The sequence below is a fragment of the Ovis canadensis genome, chromosome 3 (assembly GCF_042477335.2).
Source record: "Ovis canadensis isolate MfBH-ARS-UI-01 breed Bighorn chromosome 3, ARS-UI_OviCan_v2, whole genome shotgun sequence".
Classification (NCBI taxonomy): Eukaryota; Metazoa; Chordata; class Mammalia; order Artiodactyla; family Bovidae; genus Ovis; species Ovis canadensis.
In genome coordinates this window covers 66,174,605-66,192,310 of record NC_091247.1, presented here as the reverse complement: position 1 = coordinate 66,192,310, position 17,706 = coordinate 66,174,605, and the positions used below count along the sequence as shown (strand labels likewise).

The following is a 17,706-nucleotide window of genomic DNA, read 5'->3' as shown; positions in this document are numbered from 1 at the left end:
CTTAATGTTGGGGTGTTCATTAGAATGGCACTCATTTGTAATCCTGAATAGGTATCTGAGATCTCCCAGGGGCTCACAGGTGTATTGAGTGTCCTGTTCTGTTTTCTTCCACGGCTTGACTCGTGAGTAGTGAATCCAGGAGTCATGTCCTGGCACCTTGACTGCTGTGGGGATAGAAAGTATTACAGGGTAGGGGCTCTTCCATGTGGCTGGAGTTGAGCCTTTGGGGACCCATCTTTCCAGACTTTAATTAGGACTTGAGTCCCTGGAACAGATAGTGGGGACTCCTTAGAATCTTTTGGGTCCTGGTTCATACCCCACAAGCTTATATCCTGTTGGAATTGTCCAATGGCCATGGTATAACACCCCCAAGGCTATTCCCTCTCTTTCATGGACATAAATTTGGAATGCTTTTTCTGGGTCTGGCAAACTCAATACAGGTGCCTGAGTTAAGGCCTGTTTTAGTGTAGCCTCTGCCTTCTTTTGAGGAGTTCTCCACATCAGTGGGATTGAATCATCTCATCCCTTTAAGCTTTCATATAAGGGCTGGGCAATTAGACTATTGTTGGGTATCCAGATTCCACAATACCCAGTTAGCCCCAGGAAAACTCGCAATTGTTTTCGAGTCGTGGGGGAGGGCAACTGGAGGATTCCTTGTACCCGGTCAGAGGACAGCCTCCTAGACCGATATGTAATCTGAACTCCCAGGTAAGTGACTTTCGTCTCAACCATCTGTGCCTTAGCACGGGAGACATTCTGCCAAAAAGTTTAGAACCTGAATTGCATGTTGTTGGGTAATTTCCCATCTGGAGAGCAGATTAGTAGGTCATCTACATATTGTAATATTTTCCCATTAGGTCCCAGGTCCAGATCTAGGAGATCCCAGCTAAGGGCCTGTTCAAACAAGTGGGGGCTATCTCTGAACCCCTGAGGTAATACTGTCCAAGTCATCTGTTGGTATTTTTCTCCTGGGGCCTCCCACTCAAAAGCAAAAAGATATTGGGATTCTTTAGCCAATGTATGCAAAAAAATGCATCTTTGAGATCCAAGACTGTAAACCACTTGGCACTGGGTGGGATTTCTCCCAAGATTACGTAAGGACTGGGTAATGTAGGATGGAGGGAGACTACAGCTTCATTTATGATCCAGAGATCTTGAACCGTTCACCAGGTTCCGTCCTTTTTCTTTACTGAAAGGACTGGGGTGTTACATGGTGAATTGGTGGGACTGATGGCATCTAGTCCCATCACTTCATGGGAAATAGATGGGGAAACAGTGGAAACAGTGTCAGACTTTATTTTGGGGGGCTCCAAAATCACTGCAGATGGTGGCTGCAAACATGAAATTAAAAGACACCCCTTGGAAGAAAAGTTATGACCAACCTAGATAGCATATTCAAAAGCAGAGATATTACTTTACCAACTAAGGTCTGTCTAGTCAAGGCCATGGTTTTTCCAGTAGTCATGTATGGATGTGAGAGTTGGACTGTGAAGAAGGCTGAGCGCCAAAGAATTGATGAGTTTGAATTGTGGTGTTGGAGGAGACTCTTGAGAGTCCCTTGGACTGCAAGGAGATCCAACCTGTCCCTTCTGAAGGAGATCAGCCCTGGGATTTCTTTGGAAGGAAAAATGCTACAGCTGAAACTCCAGTACTTTGGCCACCTCAAGTGAAAAGTTGACTCATTGGAAAAGACCCTGATGCTGGGAGGGATTGGGGGCAGGAGGAGAAGGGGACGACAGAAGATGAGATGGCTGGATGGCATCACTGACTCGATGGACATGAGTCTGAGTTGAACTCCAGGAGTTGGTGATGGACAGGGAGCCTGGTGTGCTGCGATTCATGGGGTTGCAAAGAGTCGGACACGACTGAGCGACTGAACTGGACTGAACTGATAGCCCACAAGCAAGGAATTTATTTATTAAAGGTTATAGTCCCTCCTGAGCCTCTCTTTTGAGGAGATATTGTTTCTGGTTAGGAAACCGAGTGAAATCTCGGAGGACAGTGATGACCGGTTCAACTTGGTGGGCTCGTCCAGGAATTCCCTGGTCCCACACCTGGGGGTTAATTTTGTCTTTCCATAGTTTTTGGTCCCTCTCTATTGAAGAAGGTGTAACAGGTTCTTCAGTAGTAACCAGGAGCTGTAGAGTTCTAGGGGCTGAAAAGCTTCCCATCGTAAGGGTGGTCCCCAATTTAGTGAGTATATCTCTTTCCAATAAGGGAGTAGGACACTCAGGGACCACCAGAAACTGGTGGGAAAATACTTGTTCATCCCAGCAACAAAGAAGTGCTCAGGTGAATCTTTTAGTAGTTGTTTTTCCTGTAGCACCCAAAATGGTACAGATTTGGGAGGAGAAGTCTCCGGAGTAGGAGATCAAGACAGAGTAGGTAGCTCCTGTGTCAACCAAGAAATTCTCAGACCTACCTGCCACATCCAGTTGCCCCCTTGGCTCCAGCCCTGTGATGGTTATCTGTGACAGGCAGGCTGGCTGGAGTGGGCTGCTTCAGTCCTCTTGAACCATCATGAGGGTAGGCTTGGCACTTGACCTTGAGGCTCTTGGGTCCCGAGGGCAGAGTGCCACCCAGTGTCCCAGTTGATGGCATTTATGGCAAGCCATTCTAGGAGACTTGTGACAGTTTGAACACTCTTTGGCCCAATGCCCAATCTGTCTACAGATTAGGCATTTGCCTAGTGCCTTATCCTTCAAGGAATCAGGGTGTGCCATAGGGCTTCTCTGGAGGGTGGCCAGCATCTGGGCATGCCTTGTCTCTTTCCTTCTCTCCCTCTCCTGGGTCTTGGCCTTCTTTTCCTGTTCTCTGTTATAAAAGGTATTGGTGGCTGTCTGGATCATCTCATCTAAAGAGGCAGCGGGGTCCTGCTGCTGTAGCTGTTGTAACTTAATTCTGATATCTGATGCACACTGGGACAGGAATTTGGCCTTTAAAATCACCTGTCCCTCATAAGAGTCTAAGTCCAGATTGGTAAACTTTTGGAGGGCCACTTTTAGCCTTTCCAGAAAGGCAATGGGGTTGTTGTTGGGCTCCTGAGTTATTCCTAAGACCCGGGCATAGCTGATTACTTTTTGTTGGGCTGCTTTTAATCCTGCCTTCACACAGATTAGAAAATGATCTCTTTCCTAGATGTGCTCAGGGTCATTAGAATTCCAATTAGGATCAGAGAAGGGGACTGCAGTTTTCCCTACTAGGTATCTATCACTTGACATGTGAAGCCCTGTTGCATACCTTTGGGCTTCCTTTAAGACCCTAGTAATTTCAGGGTCAGATAAAGTTTGACTAAATACAACCATGATGTCCTTCCATGTCAAGTCAAAGGCCAAGGTAATATGTTGGAATGTATCTATATATTTGCCTGGGTCATCTCTATAGCTTCCCAGGTCTTGTTTGATCTGTCTTAGTTCTAAGAGGGAGAAGGGCTTATGGACCCAGGTTGATCTGAATTCTCCTCCATTTTCAACTAAGGGACATACTCAAGCTGGCTTTTGTGGAGGGGGTGCTCCTGGATATGGGGGCACATTTGGATACAAGGAAGAAGCACCAGACAATTCAGGAGCTATGGGAGGCTCCAGTCTTTTGGGGGGCATGGGAGGTGAGCCTTTTGGAGGGGGGGGGTTCCTTCTCTTGGTTGCCTGTGCCTAACATCATCTGTCTAGTAGGCTCACTTTTAGGGCATACAACAATCCCATACTTAAGACATAATTCCTTCATATCTCTTAGTCAGAAGAAAATTTGGACATAGGGGATCTCTGTCCATTTTCCTTGTTTTTTGCAGAATAATTCTAGCTGCAGGATGATATTGTAATTTAAACTCCCATCCTCAGGCCAGTGTTCTTCGTCCTCCAGTGGATACTGTGGCCATGCAGTGGCACAAAAGAATTTTAAGCGACTCCTCTTCAGAGTTAGAGGATCGAACAGCTTCCAGTTATCAAGGAGGTATCTCAGGGATGTCTGCCGGGAAGTGGATTGGTTATTTCCCATCTTAACCAGAGGTTTTCTGGAAACTGAGGCTGAACCGCGTGAGCTTTCTGTTGAGTTCATTTTTTGCTGTCTTGGTTTCCAGCATGATGGGCCTTCCCCTGCGCTGGGTTTTCTTCCCGGTCGCTTCTACTGTGGGAGTGTCACTGAGTTGGGCTCCTGCTGTGCTTGGCCTCTTCTGCGCAGAGGTTGTTTCAGCCAGGTTAAACCTGAGTCAGGGCACCAGAGATGTGAGGTGAGTGTATGCCTTCGGTTTTTGTCTAGTCACAACAAAGATTTGGAGTGATGGACATTAAAGACCCCTCAGTGTGTCACAGCTCTTGGGTCTTGGACAGACCATGTTATAGCTCTCAGGTCTCAAATGGACCGTGTTATAGCTCTTAGACAAATCAGTGTTACAGATCAGTGTTACAGCTCTATTTTATTTAGAAGATAGCAGGAAAATCCATCTGTGAGTCATGAGGGCATGTCGATCCAAAGATGCAAAGAGAAGAGCGCCCCAGAGAGAGAGAGAGAGAGACAGAGAGAGAAAGCCCTTTGGCTCCTCTTTTTATGCTTTTTTTCTTTCCGCTGGGCCTGTCCTATGCAAATTGGGCTTAGCCAGGAGTGCCATTCCACCTGAAGTCCTCACTCCAGTCCTCGGACCTTTCTTTGACCTTCCTCTGTTCTATTTTTGTGGGCTTTTTCCTTCCTTGTCTTTTAGCCACCACCATTTTGGACTCCTTTTCCCTATTCTAGCTACCTAACATGAGAAATAATGGTCTCAAGGATTCAGGTTCCTCCCATCTTTCTCTTCAGTCATTCTTTCCTTTTTAACAGTTTTGTTGAAGCATAACTTACAAACAATACAATTCTTGAATTTTAAGTGTACAATTAAAAGAATTTTGACAAATGTATAATCATGTAATCACTGCCACAATCAAGAATTCCAAAAAGTTCCACTAGCCCCTTTGTAATCAGGTAATACAAGTCACTGTGTAGATATAGGTTCATATTTCTCTTGGGTAAATATTTAGGAACATGAATACTGACTGGGTCATATGCTAATTATATGTTTAACATTGTGAAAAACTGACAAACTGTTTTCCAAAGTAGCTGTGCTATTTTGGATCCCTACCAGGAGTTTAAGAGAGTTCCAGTTATTCCACATGCACACTAAAACTTGGTGTCTTAGTGCTTTCTGAAGAGCAAAAGTTTTTAATAATTATGAAGTTAATTTATGAATATCTTTATTTAGGTTTTCAGCTTTCCCCCTGCCCCCAGGTATATTCTCATTACACAAATTCAAAGATTACAAAGATTTACCTGTTCCAAGATAAAATCTTTTTCCCAGGTTTTCTTCCAAAAGTTTTATAGCTTTAACTCTTGTATTTAGATTTAGGTTTATGATCAATTTCAAGTTAATTTTTCTGTGGCATGTAAGTTAGGTGTTGAGCTTCTTTTCTTTGTTAACAAGGAGTTGTCTGGCCCAAGCGTCAATAGCACCAAAGTTGAAAAACACTGTTTTAGGTAATAATGAGGACTGGCTAACAATGACTGAATTAGAATGGCACTGAAGTGTTTTCAGCAGAGGAGTGATCTAAGCTTTTCAAAAAAGACCACGTGGCTGTTTGTTGTGAAGAGACTGAAGGAGTGGAAGGGTGATAAATAGGATTGCTTTTAGGATGGTACTATCAGTCTCCAGCAAAGACATGTGGTTTCAACCAGAAAGACAGAAGTAGGGGCAGCAGTAAGTGATGGATTGTGGGTATATTTTGAAAGTTGAGCTTGCAGGATTTACTAACTGTCATGGGCTAAGTGTTTGTGCCCTCCTAAAATTTGCATGTTGAATGTAATTCCCAACGTGATGGTATTTGGAGATGGAGGCTGTTAGCACTATTTAGCAAGTACTCTCTTTACCCCCTGATATTTCCTCCTAGTAAATATCATGGCATCCGGCCCCATTACTGCATGGCAAATAGAAGGGGAAAAGGTGGAAGTAGTGACAGATTCCCTCTTCTTGGTCTCCAAAATACTGTGGACAGTGACTGCAGCCATGAAATCAGATGATTGCTTCTTGGCGGGAAAGCGATGACAAACAGCGTGTTGTAAAGCAGAGACATTACTCTGCAGACAAAGGTCCATATAGTCAAGGCTGTGGTCCTCCCAGTGGTCACGTATGGTTGTGAGAGCTGGACACCATAAAGAGGATAGAATTCCAAAGAACTGATGCCTTTCAACTGTGATACTGGAGAAGACTCCTGAAAATCCCTTGGATGGCAAGGAGATCAAACTAGTCAGTCTTAAGGGAGATTAACCCTGAATATTCACTGGAAGGACTGACACTGAAGCTGAAGCTCCAGTATTTTGGTCATCTGATGCGAACAGACTTGTTGGAAAAGTCCCTGATGCTAAGAAAGATTGAGGGCAGAAGGAGAAAAGGGCGACAGAGGAGGAGATGGATGGAGGGTATCATCAATGCAATGAACATGAACTTGGGCAAACTCCAGGAGATGGTGAGGGACAATGAGGCCTGGCATGCTGCAGTTCATGGGGTCGCAAAGAATGGTACTGAACTGGGCGACTGAACAACTCTTTGCCCTGATATTTCCTCTTAGTAATTTTCTATCCACTGACCCCAACCTGTTCCTTGGCCATAAATTCCCACTTTTGTTTTCTGTCCATAATTGGAATTGAGCATGGCTCTTTCTCCTATTTCAAGAGTTCTTTTTTCAAACTTTGAAACTTTTTATTTTGTATGGGGGTATAGCCAATTAGCAAAGTTGTGGTAGTTTCAGGTGAACACCGAAAGGACTCAGCAATATACACACACATGTATCCATGCTCAATGTTACAAAGCTCTGTGCCGGCCTGGCGGCTGGGAGGTAGAATGGTTACATTCTATTGCAAGAGTTTTGAATAGTCTTCCTTATCATTTTAAGAAATACCAGAATAATTTTTTTAATTTAACAAATTTTATTGACCTAAATGGGCTTATTTCCACTTCACAGACCAAAAAAATTAGAAAATGTTTTTATAGTTTTAAAGTTAATTACGGTTGCCCCCGGGCAACCCCGGGACGGCGTCTCCGCCCTGGGTGAGTGAGGCGGCACCAGGCGCAGAAAGTTAGCTTGGCCCCTACCGAGGGCCGCGCCGGCTCCGGGCCCGCCTCCCCGCGGGATTGGAGGCCCGCCGCCCCGCCCGGCCTCGCGAGGCCCAAGGGAGGCGCCGGGCGCGCCGAGCGCCTGGCAAGCCTTCCCTCGTCCCCGGGTCCTGGGAGTCGCGGCGAGACCCCACACTTCCGCGTCCCGCTTGCCCCGCCCGCGCGGCGCCCCAGGCCGGGAAGGAACTGCCGTCAGAGTGAGACGCCCGGGCCCCGGAGGGTTCCCTGCTTCCGCGGTGGGTTCTGACTTTTTAAAACTCAGCGCGAAATCCTGGCTCCCCTTCCCCACGCGTCTGCGCAAAACGCGGGGCGGGGGAGTTAGGCGGGAAAGGGGATTGGGTTTCTCTTTCCCCCGGCCTAGAGGGGCTCGAGGTAGGAAATGAAGAGTCCGGACGCCGGCGGGCTTCCGGTGGCTCGGGCCGGCCATGGGCGTGGCAAGAAGTGGGGAGTTGGGTGGGTGGGAAGGTAAAGGGGCTGTCTTGGAGGCCGAGGGGTCAGGCGGGCGGTGGGCCGCCCCTGGCCCCGCTGTCAAGGTCTGTCTCCGAGGCCTCCCCAAGCCCAGTCCCGGCTCGGGTTCAGGCTTCTGGGTACCGGTTTATCACCGGAAACTCGTGTTAAGCACTTTTCATCCTAGCGGGGAGGGCCCTGAAACAGCAGGGACTAGCTTGTCTGGAACTTGCCTGAAACAGCAGGGACTAGCTTGTCTGGAACTTGCCTTGAGAGGAGGTTGGCGCTTCCTCCTGTGCTTTGAACCCTGGATCCGTGCCGCGGGTGTTCATTATATAGACACCTTTCAGGCCTCAAGTTCTGGTGTCACGGACTTTGCCCCTAACGGTTTTTATCTTCTGTATATTGATGGAGAATGTTGTTAATGCTGAAAAGTTGTTATCTGAAGACTTAAGGTTTTAAATCAGCAAATAAGTGTTGGATACCAGTATTTAAAGTCAAGATAGTGGTCAGTATATATAAAGTGAAAACGTCAGTCAATTGTGTGACTCTTTGCAACCCCATGGTCTGTAGCCCATGAGGCTACCCTGTCCGTGGGGCAAGAATATTGGAGTGGGTTTCCATTCCCTTCTCCAGGGGATCTGCCTGACCCTGGGATCCAACCCAGGTCTCCTGCATTGGAGGCAGATTCTTTATTGTCTGAGCCCCCAGAGAAGCCCCCAGTATAAAGTACTGGTCAGAACTTTTCCTTCTTTTGGGCACTGTTCATATGAATTCTCAGCTTCCTTGGTGTTCGAGTTAGGAGGACAAGTGAATATTGCTCTACCCGGGTGTTGCTGCTGAGTAAGATAGGGCATTGGGTTAATACAAGTGAAGCAGGGAAAGCCTACTGGAAGGAACAGAAACCTCGTTCAGAAGATGGGTAGATTATACAGTGAAGACTACTTTCATTTCGAAGGCACTCACCAGGTTTAAAAAAAATTCTTTGAAACTACTTAGAGGATTGTGGTTACCTTCAAACTTGGTTTCAGGCTTACATGCTCTGTGTTCTGTTTTCCCTAAGAAATTTTCTAGTCCTACTCAAAAATCTCTAGTAAGATTCACTAGCCTATGTACAATTATAGTTAATTGGTTAAAGTTGTGTGGCTATTCTATGGCGTTTCTACACTGTTTTTGGTAGTGCTGCATAAATTTCTAAGGCAGGGCAGTTTTCGCTTCGGTGATAATGGGGAAGGGACAGGGTAGAGAGAAGCAGAAGTTGAAACAGTAGTATGGTAGCCTTAAAACTAACTGCACAGTGGCTTAGTGCTCTGCTTAGTTATGCATCCATGAAAATCCTGGGCTTATTTAACCAATATTTATTGATTTGTGTCAGTTGCTGGGTTTGATAATGATGTACATTGCCATTGTCCATGTTATCTCAGCCTAAAAGAGCTGTATTTTTTTTTTCTAGTGACTGAAGAGCTTTTTGTCTTTGACATTTAGCATTCTCAATGAAAGGAGTATTTTCATATATATGAAATTTATTTTCTCTTTGTAGTTGGAAATTAACTCATTTAAGGTATATTCTGAATGATTAATAGGTATTTTGACCCCCTAACTGAATTTTGGAAATGTTAAGTGAGGTTCAACACGCTTTGATTTTTTTAGTATCAGTGTCTCTTCAATTTCAATATTGTAATGTTGGTGAATCTCCAGTTTGAATATAATATGTGGGCTTTCCCAATCCCAGTTGACTTCAGAATCCTAATTTCTGGGAAGGTACACAGAAGACATTTTGAGAAACGTATTTAAGTGGAGTTTTGTTTTGTTTTTATTTTTAATCACAGCCTCACTCCTTCTGTCAACAGAAGTGATGCCACCAAGAAGAAAAGAGAAATACAAGCTTCCTATTCCACTTCCGGAAGGCACAATCCTGGATGACATGGAAGGAAAACAATGGGTGCTGGGCAAGCTGATTGGCTCTGGAGGATTTGGTTTGATATATTTAGGTAAAGTATAAGTCACCAGATACTCTTATTATGTGACTGTGACTTCTTAATATTTTGAAAATTGAGATAAAATAGACTTCATAAATGTAAGTTATATGAAGATAGTGTTTAGTAGAATGTCTATGCTAGGTTCAAGATATTACTGACCCTAGTCCCTTCTTGTTCATGTCTTTCTAAATGACGCTTAGAAAGTCTTTTCAGAGCACAGTTACACAGTCTCCCAGACAGATGGTTAATGTTCTGTTTTGAGAGTGTGTTTTCTTGGATACATCGGTTTTTTACTCAAGAGAACACAACTCTGATTATGAACATTTCCCATGTGAATCATTAATGTTGAAGTAGTATAAGGTTTTGGTCATTTCTTCAGTAGGTCTCACTAGAGAACTGGGCCTTAGTACTCCAAGGCCATCTGTTGCATGGAATGAATTAACTTCTCTCTTGTACATCTAGATTGGTACTAGTTATGTGCTATCTTTAGGATAATTAACAGACACTTAAATATAGTTTCTCTGTTTTTTGGTACAAGTAAGGAACCTAAGTTGAGTGTGTTTTTACACTACATTAAAAAAATTTTAAATCATATTGATTTAAAAGGATTGTTCAGGGCTACCTTTTATCTATAGTTTTAAGGATCAAGGGATATCCATTACAAGATGAGATTTAATTAATAAGATAAATATTAGTGATTAAAAAAAATCCTCTCAAGGAGAAATTCTAAATATATTGACTTATTACATCTATGTCTGGAGGCATTTAAGAAGTTGATAAAAAAGCCTTCATTGGAAGAATCTTGGGTTCCTTATTAAATATTTTAGAGTACAGAGGAGGAAAGACATTCCATTTGCTCTCCTAAGTTTAATAGCTGGGTTTATGAAATAAACTGATAGAAGGAAGATTAACAGGAGAAAAGGTATACAAATATATTAATTTTTTGATGTTATGTGCACAGTAATATTCAGTTCAGTTCAGTCGCTCAGTTGTGTCCGACTTTGCGACCTGACTCTTTGCGACCCGACTATTTGTGAATCGCAGCACACCAGGCCTCCCTGTCCATCACCAACTCCTGGAGTTCACTCAGACTCATGTCCATCGAGTCAGTGATGCCCTCCAGCCATCTCATCCTCTATCGTCCCCTTCTCCTCCTGCCCCCAATCCCTCCCAGCATCAGAGTCTTTTCCAATGAATCAACTCTTCGCATGAGGTGGCCAAAGTACTGGAGTTTCAGCTTTAGCATCATTCCTTCCAAAGAATTCCCAGGGCTGATCTCCTTCAGAATGGATCATGGAAAAAGCAAGAGAGTTCCAGAAAAACATCTATTTCTGCTTTATTGACTATGCCAAAGCCTTTGACTGTGGATCACAATAAACTGTGGAAAATTCTGAAAGAGATGGGAATACCAGACCACCTAACCTGCCTCTTGAGAAATCTGTATGCAGGTCAGGAAGCAACAGTTAGAACTGGATATGGAACAACAGACTGGTTTCAAATAGGAAAAGGAGTACGTCAAGGCTGTATATTGTCACCCTGCTTATTTAACTTATATGCAGAATATATCATGAGAAATGCTGGACTGGAAGAAACACAAGCTGGAATCAAGATTGCCAGGAAAAATATCAATAACCTCAGATATGCACAGTAATATTACAGGGGGAAAAATAGTTGAATAAATATCCTAAAGCATGGTAAGATTTGAGAGCTTACGTGCCATCTTAATAAGGAGCAGTACATGATTTTTAAGAGACATTACTAGGCGTGTAGAAGAGTAGATGGGGGCTGTGTTAATCTGTAACAAAGTTTGGGAGTGATGTCAGTTTCTAATCTCTTCTGTGATGAGTCAGTCTTTCCTGGTTAATGAAGCTCTCTTAGATGTAATTTAAAACAGTTGAGTTGTGTTTTTTGGTTTTGTGTTTTTTTTTGGGGGGGGGGGCAGGGTTCTCTCTTTAGCCAAATAAAGAGAGTTCAGAGAAAGCCTTTCCTTGAATTCGCTAGTTTTCAAGTGCCTTCAGTTCAAAATAATTCTTTTGCCAAACAGGCATATTTTAGGGTGACCTTTTTGAACTGTGGTGTTGGAGAAGACTCTTGAGAGTCCCTTGGACTGCAAGGAGATCCAACCAGTCCATTCTAAAGGAGATCAGTTCTGGGTGTTCTTTGGAAGAACTATGTTAAAGCTGAAACTCTAATACTTTGGCCACCTCGTGCAAAGAGCTGACTCATTGGAAAAGACTCTGATGCTGGGAGGGATTGAGGGCAGGAGGAGAAGGGGATGATAGAGGATGAGATGGCTGGATGGCATCACTGACTCGATGGACGTGAGTTTGAGTGAACTCTGAGAGTTGGTGATGGAACAGGGAGGCCTGGTGTGCTGCAGTTCATGGGGTCACAAAGAGTCGGACACAACTGAGCGACTGAACTGAACTGATTCTGCCACCCTTCTCACGCAAATGTGTTTCATGGATCTTGAATGATTAAGCTCCTCTTCTAATGAAGTTGAGTTTTTAGTATCAAATAAATCGGTGAAATACAGTGAATAAGTAACTTCCTATTAATCACCTGAGTGTCTAATCTAGTTGGGAAGATAAGACCAACACAAAAGTATAGTGTGGGTTGGATAAAGAACAACTTCCCTATTTAAAGGGTTTGAACTTGCTTAAAAAATGTTAAGTACTAGATTTAGTGACACAAGAAGCACTTTTTAACAGAATTATAATGCAAGCCACATATGGAATGTAAGATTGTCTAGGAACCAGATTTTTAAAAAAGCAGCTGAAATTTATTTAAATAATATGTATTATTTAATGTGATATATCTAAAGTATAATTCCAACACATCATTAATATTAAAAAAGGGAAATATTTCACTTCTTTAGTTAAATGAGACTAGACCAGTATATGTCTAGTCCCATTTTAGGGACTCAATAACTACCTATAGGTAGTGGCTACCATGTGGAATGTTGCAGATGAAGACCCTGAGTCTACAGAATATAGTCTTTGAAGAATTAATTGTTGGTTGAAACTCTGAATTGATGAATTCTCTTATACAGATGAGCGTTAAGATCTCTGGTATATTGTCTTGACTCAAGGTCAGAGAAATGGAGTTGAATAAGTTATTTCTGATGTGGCTGAACTATAACCTTGGATTGCACAGCTTATCAGTTATTCTAATATTTGAATTATTTTGAGTAATTTCAGAGAACTACAGAAAAGTATTGATTATGCTAGTCTTATTTCTTTTCTCTTTTTAAATGTAAATATTATATGTGTTAATATGTATTTAAATTTAAGAGCATGTTTAACATGTGTGTATGCATACATATATGTGTATACATGTTACTTGTGGTTCCTGTTGTGAAAAAGGAATTTAGGCATGTGGAATTAGGAATTTAGGCTTAGTCATGTGATTTATTTGCCCCTATTCAAATATAGAAAAAACCTTGCTTCTTTCAGTCTAGATACTGCACATATTTTTTACTTAATTTTTCTCAATAATATTTAGTTTGCAATAATTTTCAAGATTTCATAGTTATGAAGTACCCACTACTATCTGAATTTTAGAACCTGGATCCTGGATATATGAGCAAATGCATGCGACTGGGGTAAGATTTTAAAGAAATGTTTAGCTATTTTGAGGAAAAGTTGTGTGTTGCAAATGTTGTTACTGTTCTATCAAAAGTGGCGCTCATAATCTCAGCTCTTCAGTGAGATGCTGTCAGCAATAACTTTGTTAAAATTAGTTTTTACGTATTATTTTCAAGCGGAGATAATCCATATGAAATTATATCATGTTTTGCATTTTAGCATGGTTCTCATCATTTCCTGTATAGATGAAGTAGCTGGCCAGTTCAGGTTTCCCTAATACCTTTGTGTCCAGCTACGTTGTTAAGCATTATATTTTCCAGATACACTTTGAGCAGACGCTTCACCAGCATTTGTCACCTAAGGCTGAGAAGAGACTAACCGCCCTGACTGACTCATATGTGCACGTGCAGCTGTCCTGTAGTTTTTAGATCAATAACAAAAGCCTTTCAGTAGTCAGCAAGAAGTAAAGGGGAAGGGGCAGAGATGTTTTGTATTTACTCTAAACTTGAAGAAATAATGTTCCTGTAGCAGTAACAGAAGTAGTAATAAGAGGGAAAAGAAAGTCTGAACATAAAACAAAGTTCTGTCTTTGCATTTGAAAAGAGAGGAGGGGAAAAGGAAGAAAGGAAACTGTTTCAGGGAATGGGAAAGCTTGCAGTAACCTCAGGATCAAATAAGTGAAAAAAAAATTCTAAAACTTCAGGAGACAGAACTAAGAGTTTGAATTTTACTTTAGTGCTAGGTATAACACAGAACCAAGCAAATTGGGGAATTTCATAGATCACAGCTTAAAATTTTGACCTGAGCCTTTTGCGAACTGAGTGACATTGATCTATTCAGGAATCTTTGTTTCTATCCTCTAGGATTGAGGTAATAATACTTGCAGTGATTAAGGTAATATTTTTAAAGAACTTGGAACTTCATAAGCAGTTCGCTGGAATTGATTTATTTATTTAGAACGTCCCATTCTCAGCTGAGCTCTAAATTCGGTGTCTGGTGCTCGGATTAGCACGGTGACTAAGACGTGTATGGGAGGGTTTTTCCATTTGTCCTCCCATGGACTGTGATGGGCTTAGCTACTAAATGTGGTAAAACTGAGAAACAGAGAATGTCAGTGGAACTCTATGGCATTTTACTTGCCAAAGTGTATGTTTTTCCCATTTCAATTTACAGTAGTACTCACGATGACATAGTGAAAATTTCTCACATAAGCTGTATCTTATGTTTCAGATATGAAAGGTATTATGTTTCAGAATTAGTCAAAAATCTAGAAAAACAGAACTATAGCTAATAAACTTTAGCCAGATTCCTATAAAGTCTTCTTATATGGCTTTCCCAGGTGGCTAAGTGGTAAAGAATCTGCCTACCAATGCAGGAGAGGTGGGTTTGACCCCTGGGTTGGGAAGATCCCCTGGAGGAGGAAGTAACAAATGATAGAATGATTTATCTGTAGAAGTTTTATTTTTTAGAATTTGAGCAGAGCCATGACCGTTTAGCATCTTTGGAATATTAAGCACAGGCTATATGTTTACCAGTTATTTGCCTCAGAGATTGAGACTGAAGTCGGACCACTACACCCACCCAGGCCAGTTTGCTTTTTTCCCCCATAATTATAGATGTCACCCTTAACTCCAGCCTGTAATCTTAAATATAACACTCTTAGTCATAAAAACTTGAGACAAATTAACTATAAAATCCACATATGCTTTATTGACAGTAAATCAAGAGCATTATATTTTATAAATAATGTTATTATAACTAAAGTTAATTCTTGAAGCATTAAGATCAATCATTTATTCATGGATAAATGTTTAGATCAAGTGACTACCATACATTTCTTGGGTAATCCTCTCAGATTAGCTCAATTTTGTTCTTTAGAAACAGAAGAAATCTTTGTGGGGTGGGGCAGAGAGAAAATAGAGTAACTGAGAGTTGTAGATATTGTCAGAGTTTAACTCACTTAGCGATGAAGAAATAGGCTTCTGTCTAAATAGAAAAATATTTTTATGTGTGGTTTTTATTTATTTTATTTTATTTATTTTCTTGTTTGGTGGCTTAGTGGTAAAGAATCTGCCTTCCAGTATGTGAGATGCTGGTTTGATCCCTGGGTCGGGAAGATCGCCTGGAGAGGGAAATGGCAGCCCAGTCCAGTATTCTTGCCTAGGAAATCCCATGGACAGAGGAGCCTAGTGGGCCGCAGTCCATAGGGTCACAAAGAGTCAGACACGACTTAGTGACTAAACAATAACAACTTTTAGTCAGCTAGAATGGATTGATTTTTAAGGTATGCAGAGTAATGTTCTGAAGAGCCTAATGATATTGCTGGCAACAAAATAAAGTTACTAAAACATGCATTGCTTCATAATATATTGCATTAAATGTTATTTTGGCAGTGTTGTATAAAGAAGACTTTGAGATAAGCAGTTAATCTGACCTAACACAGTGCAACATTGTGGTCCCACCACAATGCTGCTGCTGCTAAGTCACTTCAGTCGTGTCTGACTCTGTGCTACGCCACAGACGGCAGCCCACCAGGCTCCCCCATCCCTGGGATTCTCCAGGCAAGAATACTGGAGTGGGTTGCCATTTCCTTCTCCAATGCATGAAAGTGGAAAGTGAAAATGAAGTCACTCAGTCGTGTCCGACTCTTCAAGACTCCATGGACTGCAGCCTACCAGGCTCCTCTGTCCCTGAGATTTTCTAGGCAAGAGTACTGGAGTGGGGTGCCATTGCCTTCTCCGGATTATACCAACTATACCATTCTTAAACCTTTAGCTGGGAACTAATTTATCTTATATATGACAGCTTCTAGTACAAGTTATCCTTATTTCACATTTATTTCCTGCTTCTCACCTCCAGGGATCATCCACAAAATTTCCTAGTAACAATTTTGGTGGGAGGAGAAGGCAATGGCAACCCACTCCAGTATTCTTGCCTGGAGAATCCCAGGGGTGGGGGAGCCTGGTAGGCTGCAACTGAAGCGACTTACCAGAAACAACAGCAGTTGGTATAATATCAACAGATGAAGAGATTGCTTGGGATTTTGTGAATTTAATAAATGTCTTGTACCTTTCATAAGAATTTAAATTTCCTAGAAGTTGTATTTCAATTTTGTATGTGCTGACCATTGGCTGTTAATTTTGAGTTTTAAAAGCACAGTGTTCATTTACTTACCAGCTAAGAAATCTGCTGCTGCTACTGCTGCTAAGTCACTTCAGTTGTGTCTGACTTTGTGCGACCCCATGGACTGCAGCCCACCAGGCTCCTCCGTTCATGGGATTTTCCAGGCAAGAGTACTGGAGTGGGGTGCCATTGCCTTCTCCGGCTAAGAAATCTAAATACCTGCAAAAGTTTGGATTCTTTTATAAAAAGGAAGCATTCTACTAAGGTTTACTTAGTCTTTTCTTGTCTTTTTCATTTTTGTAAGTGTCCGATCTTCTTAACATTTTATATTATGGGCTTTCATTTTCAGCATTCTACTGTCAAATTCTTTTGCCTTAAGGGAAGATTTACAAACTGCTCTGTTCTTCAATAATTTATGCATTATGTCTCTCCCACTGCACCTGTTACTATCTTACAATGGTTTCAGTGGTCAAGGTTTTTAAATTTGAAGCCTATTGCTATAGGGAAGTTTCTTCTTCATGAAATGAGTTCACCTCTATTGTCACACAATTAAAAAAAAAAACAAAACTCAACTTTCAGGAGGTTCTGGCTTCCTTATGAAATATGAATGGAGTTTAGCTTCTGAAGTGTTTTAGGCTTTTTTCTTTAGGCATGTAAGAAGAGTAGGAAGTAGTCTTTTTTTAAGGAACAGGAATATCTATGTTTATAAAATAAATGAGAAGAAAATTAAGAAACTCTAAAGCTCTAAATAGGAGTATTCACTAGAAATTAGCTGTTTGGATGATGAAAATTTGTGCACCCTCCTCACTTAATGATTCAAAAATGTTCACGGATCTTATACTGCTCACATACTTGGTTTTGCAATTCTTGCATCTTCAGAATGTTTGTCCCTTGTAACTCTATTACATGAACTGAGTACATTATGCAATTTTCTACATGAAAGAGCATTTTAAGGCAATTATTTCAAGAAAATTTTTGAAGGTTTCCACTGTTTCTTTTAAAAGGGAAAAAGAAAGTTGTCCTGACTTCATTTAGTCAGGAAGACTTTCCTTTAACATCTCCAATCAAGTAATACTTGAGGGAAAAGATTCCGTAGAAAGATATCCACTGAAGGCCAGAAACATCTACAGATGCAGTGTGATCCTAGGCAATGAGGCATGTGGCCCTTCATTGGCATTGTATGATAACAGGAGGATCTTCTGGCAGAAGAGCTGACTTTTGCTGCGTTCTGCATGCTGCCCCTCCAAGCCCATCTTTGATTGGCACCTATGCCCTATTGAAACTGGCATCACACCTTCTGAATGGGCACAGTGCCAGCCAAGCAGATGGGTATGGGCAAAAGCATGCCAGAAACCCAGTATGTGCATCAAGTTTAAGTATCAGGGGCCCAAACTCCCATCCAGGGATATAAAAACTGCAGTCTGTTGAGAGCTTTTTG

General features: G+C 41.8%; 1 protein-coding gene across 10 annotated transcripts in view; it reads left to right on the top strand.

Annotated features, from left to right (window-relative positions):
• The first annotated feature begins 7,053 nt into the window (after nt 1-7,053).
• VRK2 (VRK serine/threonine kinase 2) overlaps nt 7,054-17,706 on the top strand; it is a 99,071-nt gene continuing 88,418 nt past the window's right edge. For 2 of the 10 annotated variants that reach the window (XM_069583250.1, XM_069583256.1), the window contains exons 1-2: nt 7,094-7,368; nt 9,430-9,570. In XM_069583250.1, the coding sequence (XP_069439351.1) occupies nt 9,435-9,570 (136 nt within the window). In that variant the 5' untranslated portion in view covers nt 7,094-7,368; nt 9,430-9,434. Of the gene's footprint in view, nt 7,505-7,577; nt 7,666-9,408; nt 9,571-17,706 lie in introns of those variants that run through there. The other 8 variants (XM_069583253.1, XM_069583259.1, XM_069583251.1 and 5 more) reach the window with 7 other exon arrangements.